At 35.6% G+C, this 6,841-nt stretch overlaps 1 protein-coding gene across 1 annotated transcript in view; it reads left to right on the forward strand.

The window, feature by feature from the left end:
• LOC100547620 (cAMP and cAMP-inhibited cGMP 3',5'-cyclic phosphodiesterase 10A-like) overlaps positions 1–2,098 on the forward strand; it is a 33,801-nt gene extending 31,703 nt beyond the window's left edge. Inside the window, exon 11 of the mRNA XM_019613521.1 lies at positions 1,869–2,098. Within this exon, the coding sequence (XP_019469066.1) occupies positions 1,869–2,098 (230 nt within the window). The remainder of the gene's footprint in view (positions 1–1,868) is intronic.
• Positions 2,099–6,841: the final 4,743 nt, after the last annotated feature.

The raw sequence follows: 6,841 nt of genomic DNA on the forward strand, positions 1-6,841 counted from the left end.
AAAAAAAAAAGTCATTCTTAACATTGTTTATGGAACATTCTAGATAGGTTACTAGAGGACTTTTCAGTTTTAACATTAACACTTCCTTTGGAGAAAACAACTTATCCAGATTCATATTGTTTGGCCGCAGTACTGAGCAAAATTACTTTCTTCTCTTCTCCAAACTGCTTTATGCGAAGGTACCCCTAATTGAAGACAAGTCTTCTTTGACTTGCGGAAGAGAAGAGCAGTTTTATCTTTATTTCACTGAAACCACTAACACCGAACAACACTTATGTTTTTAATGCAAAAATTGAATGTTCTGTTTGCTTATTTCATTTTTCAGCTAAGAAAGTTGTTTGGCCCACAGTTCAAAATGCTGTAGTTTCACTTGATTTGTCATTTACTAAGTAGGGCAAATGAAAGAGAAGGAAACAATTCCATTCATCAGGTATAAGGATTAGGAAATTAATGACAGAAATAATTGAGTTTTAGCTGTGGGAGGAGAAATGTATGTGCGTTTTTTGGAAAGCATCACATTAATTGGTTTAAGAGTAGTGCTAGATTTTGGTGATTGATGAACGAAAGAAGCAGCAAGTTACTGTTGCAGTATAAATTCTGTTCAAGTGGTTTTTTAGGATTATACTTATGTACAAGTTGAAGTGCCTTCATTCAGTGTACTAGGAACATTGCAAAGTAGTAGATATGTTATTGTAAAGTAGTAGGTGTGGTATTGAGGCTAGTCGTCTTTAAAATCTTCATTGATGATCCTTGGGGTTGAGTGCATCCTCAATAAATTTGCAAGTGACAGCAAGTTGGAAGGAAGTGTCGATCTGCCTGGGGGTAGGAAACCCTACAGAGAAATTTGGACAGGCTGGATTGCTGGTCTGATGCCATTGGGATGAAGTTGAACAAGACCAAGTTGTTCACAACCCCAGGCACTGCTACAGGCTTGGGGCAGAGTGGCTGAAAGACTTTGTGGAAAAAATGGGCCTTCGGGTGTTAATGAGCACTCAGCTGAACGTGAGCCAGTAGTGTACCCAGGAAGCCAAGAAGGACAGTGGCATCCTGGCCTTGTATCAGAGATAGTGTTGCCAGCAGGAGCAGGGAGGTGATCATCCTTCTGTGCTCAGCCCTGGTGAGGCTATACCTTGAGTACTGTGTTCAGTTTTAGGCCCCTCACTACAAGAAAGACAAGGAGGCCCTAGGGTGTGTACAGAGATAGGTACGGAAGCTGGTGAGGGCTCTGGAGCAGAAGTCTTGTGAGGAGTGGCTGAGGGAACTGTGGTTGTTTAGTCTGGAGAGGAGGAGTCTCAGGGGAGAACTACTCTCTACAACTGCGTGAAAAAAGGAGGTTGTGGTGAGGTAGGGGTCAGCCTCTTCTCCCATATAACTAGGAGTAGAACTAGAGGGAATGGCCTCAAGTCATGCCAGAGGAGATTCAGGTTGGATATTAGGAAACATTTCTTCCCAAATTAGTGGTCAGGTGCTGGAATGGGCTGCCCAGGGAGGTGGTGGAGTCACCATTCCTGGAAGTGTTCAAGAAATGCTTATATGTTTTACTCAGGGCCATGGTTTAGTGGGGGAATATTGGTGGTAGGTGGACAGTTGAACTGGGTAATCTTTGAGGTCTTTTCTGACCTCCTTGATTGTATCATTATTTGATTCCATGTTTATTTTTGGGGACTTGCTGGGCAGTGAGTATAGATTTAGCGTAGAACATTGGTGGAGATTCATTACAATGACTTTTAAAGTAACTACACAGTGACCTATGTTTTTGAATGAAAATTTTCACGAGCCACACAGGGAATTCTGTTTAGGATTTTTTTATTACTCTTTCATTCTTTTTTTGTGTGTGCGGATTTTGTTTGTTTGTTTGTTTTCATCAGGTGTCATTGTGTTGTTTGAAAATGGTTTAGATCATGTCCAGGATCCAAAGTTGGAAGAGGAATCGGTGAAAACTGACTTGGGTAACTCGTGTTTCCTTGAGGAAACAGATGTAGAATCTGGAGAACAGCACCAAATTTTAGTTCTGACTCCAGTAATCCTCTTGTCATATCTCAGCCTTACCTGTGCCTTGAAAATACCTCTGGTTATTCACAAGAGAGATCATATTTAATAATATTGTTGTTTCATTTGACATCTTTAATCTTATCAGATTTTCCTTCTTGTGGTTGCACAAAATGTATGTTCAGTTCTAAATACTGGCATCTGTATAGACTGGAAGAATAGGCTGGAAGAAATCACATTGCTCCAGTCATTCATAAATTCTAGGCTTGTCCAAGAGCAGAATGCATTTTTCCAGAATCGAGAAGCAATCTCCAATTAGGTAAATTGGAATACCACAGAGAATGCATGTTGAACGGTGATTCTTTTATTCAAGATGATGATACAGAGGTATTGTTTTGGTCCTAAAACATATCTGAAAGTGAAATCTGTAATTTTGGCCAACAAGATACTATATTGGAAGAATAGCTGAGTTCAAGAAATGGACATTGCCTAAGTGTTTACTCCTGCCTGACATACTGAATCTGCCTGAAGAACTATCGTATTTTTAAATCCTCACCTGGTTTAGAATCTTCTAAACTTTCTGCTACTAGGTTTAACATTTACTAGAAAAATTACTGCTCTGAAGATTAAACTCTTGTTTCAAAGGTATTGCAGCATAATTCATAAACTGAGCTACTTTGTCAGTAGAGAAATAACTTATATGCTTATATCAGTCAGGTTTTTTGTAAACATACTTGACTATATGCCCAGTAAATATAAGAGTATCAAATGGTTTTATCAAATGGCGTCTTTAAGGGTGCCCTAATGTAATGAACCTTGAGCCCTTTGGGGTTACATTGGGCAGAAATGTACAAAAGTTGAGGCAGTAGATGGACTTAGGCTAGAAAAAGGAAAATATATATGTTATATGGTATACAGTTGATTGTCGTTTTCAGAGAGTCATCTCTTTTAACATCTCATTCTAATGAATGCAGAATATTTTATTTTTCATCTTGTGATTTTCATTTCTAACAATTGGTAGATTGATCAGGTAGTGTACTACACTAGATTTTTTGGTGTTTAACAACAACATAATTTCTAGAATATAACCAGTTCTATGTGCGATTCAAGTAGTAAGTATTATTTGTATTAATATTAGCTATTAAATTAAATGGACAACTTAAAGTTTCTAAAAGAAATATACTTATGTACTTGTTTTAAGGGTATGGGAAATCCTTTCGTATGTCAAATTAAGGGATAGTCTTATTAAATGATACGTTGAACAAGAAATAACTCTAGCAATTGACAATATGTTAAAATCAAACTGAAGGATTAAATCAGTTGGGTTTTGTTGTGTTTTTTTTTTTTTTGCTTGTTTTGAGAATTACAAAATGATGCTGTACAGAAGAACACAGAGTTCTGTCGTTACAATGATTCTTCTTGAGTATTTGTTGTGGTCTGTTTTCTTTGGATCACATTATGTCAATATGGTTGTGACTAAGATTGACTAGGTGATAGCATAAATTGAAAGATTAGAAAGAATAATCTTAAGACTCTAATCAACCTCCCAATATGTTGTTAGCATGAATGTGTCTTTGGGGACAGACCCCAGCCTGTACCATATGGCTGATTGCCAAGTCTTATCCACTGGAAAGCGAGCTATTATTTTCTTATTTCTTTAGCACTGTAGGGTGCATCCACTTCTTTGCAATCATTCAGACATAGCTTTTTATTTTACTGTAATCTTTTGTATTAGATATTCACAAGAATGCATTTGTTCTAGCCACGTAAATCATATTTTTCCTAAGATAAAGCTGAAATAAGCTCATTTAATTTCTAAACTGTATTTATAAAACTGTAATCTCTAGCAGTGATTTTTTTTCTAATGGACATGTTTTTACCCTGCCACTGCTATGTTAGGTGTCCAGTTTCATTGCTACAGTATGACAGGCAAGCAAGTGTAAGTAAATTACAGAGCCATTTTGCACTTTTTCCACTATACTTGAAGTTGTCATGGTGAAAGAAAACAGTAAGGATAACAGTACAGTGTAAATAAGCAATTAGAATAATAAAATCATTGTGCTATCAAAGCACTTTTGTCTCTGTGCTTGTTTTCTTCTAGGTGTTAGACTAAATCTAAATTTTAATTCCATCTCTCCTTTGACTGTTCTTAAAAATGTTCTCAAACAAAGTGTCAGTGCTAAACCATTTAAATGTAGGATGGACCAAGTGAATCTGCTGAGTGGTACATCTTGTTAGAATTACAGAATGGTTTGGGTTGGACCTTGCAGATCATCTTGCTATGATTCCTGCCATGGATTTGGATGCCACCAGATGTATCTGTTTTCATCTTGTACCTTAAAGCAGTTTCAAAATTTGAAGATAATAGTCTGAATTTTTACATAAGCCTTTATTTATATGCTATACTGTTATCTAAAAGATATTTAAAAATCTTATTCTATCCAATAATGTACTAGAGGAAACTGTTTAATAGAAATCAATGTAGATCATCATATCCTCTAAATGGAAGAGTCTATTGAGTCTAGACTTTTCTGCATCTGCTACATTTCACTAATAGGGATTTGTCTCTGTCTCTCCTGTTTGAAGATAGCCAAAATCGCTTTTTTTGTTTGTTTCTATTTTTTTATTTTTTTAATTCTGCATTACACTATTATATATAAGGGAATGGTTACACTTAAAAAAAAAAAAAGAAAAAAAAAGAAAAAAGAAAAATCAATTTAACAAAGATAAGCTGTTTTCAGAATTTCAGGTTCTTTTGGTAGACAGAAGTTTGCCTTGAATAGCCCGGACATTAAGAAGCTGAAACATCAATGAGTCCTTTCAGTTCAAGAAGTAGTCACAGCCTCCTCTTTGTTCCCATTAAACAAGACTAGACTATGGCTGGACTTGATGATTTTGAATGCCTTTTCCAACCAGTGGCTTTATCATTTAAACCGTAACTGCAGACTCTCAGGTTCTAGCCCCTGGGTGTGTGCATCTGTCTTTTCCTTTGCATTGGTTGTTGTGCCTATATGATTGTAGACTGCTTTGAAATTTCACTGAATTACTGCAGATGAAAGCACACTTACAATTCAGTTTGTGGCTGTGTAGCCTCAACCCTGCCCTGTGATAATACCAGAACTGGTGCTGGCTTAAGACAAGAAGCTGAAGCCATCAGGAGGCAGTGGGGAGAGAACAGCTGTGGCTATTCAGGATTAAATTGTTTTTTTCTTGGCATGGACCTGTGTGCTGGAATTCTTCTCTAGATTGTTTTGGTTTTTTGGAAAGAAATAGTTTCAGATCTTGTAATTGAGAGATTACATCAGTTGTATTTGGTTCCATAATAGGCATATGTTGATGAAACATTGGATATGATTTGAGTAATAGTTCCATCAAAAACAAAACAAAAACAAAAGACAAGCAATCCTTTAAAATGTGGAAAACCGCACATTTTGAAGTAATATACAACCCTCTCTGGATCATTTGCCATGTAGTTGTCAAAGTGAGGACTTTCCAAAACTGGGATGTTACACCGAATGGATAAAATAATCTCAGAGCAGTCAAGGTGCTTAAAGGAGGAAAATCTTGATAAAATGCAGATTATACTAATAAAACTGGAGACAGAGAAATGATGTACCTCTGAATAAATCAGCACATATGGGAATAGATATCTAATAGTTTGAAGTAAAAGCTAAATTTCCTGTGTGTGATCTCTTTTTATACTGAACTCATTTTGTCACATTTTGAAGGTGACAAGGAATTTGCATTTTTTTTCAAGTAAATTGGAACACTAGCAGTTACTACTCTACTGAGTCAAGATATTACTGTAGCTGGAAGAGAGACAATAGAAAGACAAACAATTACGAATCATGCAATTCCTCAGTAAATCCTCTCTAGGCTAATAATTCAAGATGGTGAAGAGAACAGCAAATAAAACATTTCTCAGATAGCAAATAAGCTAGTCTGGAACAATATTTAAAACCATTGACACATGCGTGCTAGGCACATTTGACTGACCTTTTGTTTTCTGGGAACATCACCTCTGAGAAGAAGTGCAAGCTTTCTGTGGGAATTATTTGTAATGAAATTCCATTGTTCCTTTTTGTGTATCATACTACTAATTCCACATATATGTTTAAAGAAAAATAAGTGTAGCAAAACCAACTGGCTTCTGCTTCTCAGCTGTCTTGTAGATTGCCTGTCTTGAAATCATTTTTGTAGAACTCAGGCTCAGTGCATCAAGTAACTTGCAAGTTACTCTGGAGAACAAATTCCTGTTTTATAGACTGCATTTCTTGTACACTTTTGTTTCATTTGGTGGTTATTTATTTTTTTTTTAAATACGTCCTAATTCTTGAATGTAGCTTTATAACATCTGTACTTTTGGATTATTTAGAATCCTGCAGATTTATCTGCAATATTACTGTCTTTTTAATATATTTAGTGTTGTCTAATGAACTTATAAATATTTTGTTTTATAGATAGAATTTTAATAATGCTATCTGTTCAATTTATGAAAAATGGCAAAGTACACTGAAGAAATTGACAGCTAAATTGACATTGACAGAATACTGACAGCTGTATTTTTGAAGCATAAAATTTAAGTTTCCAGCTTTTTTTTTTAACAGCGACAGTGAACATTATTTGCTAATAAAAATATATATTTTAAGGTAAATCTTTCTTTCTTTATTACATGTACTACTTTCTTTTTCTTTCTATGAAGTTAAGCTGATCAATCGGTAATATTCAATATTACTTTTTAAAGTAGAACTTAAAACCCTGGCAGAGAGTAAATTTACACTAGAGAGGCTGGTAAAGTAGAGCACCACGAGTACCATCTTTGTCCAATCTTTTTGGTCATGCCATCATCTTT

Source organism: Meleagris gallopavo, chromosome 2 (genome assembly GCF_000146605.3).
Source record: "Meleagris gallopavo isolate NT-WF06-2002-E0010 breed Aviagen turkey brand Nicholas breeding stock chromosome 2, Turkey_5.1, whole genome shotgun sequence".
In the NCBI taxonomy this organism is placed as follows: Eukaryota; Metazoa; Chordata; class Aves; order Galliformes; family Phasianidae; genus Meleagris; species Meleagris gallopavo.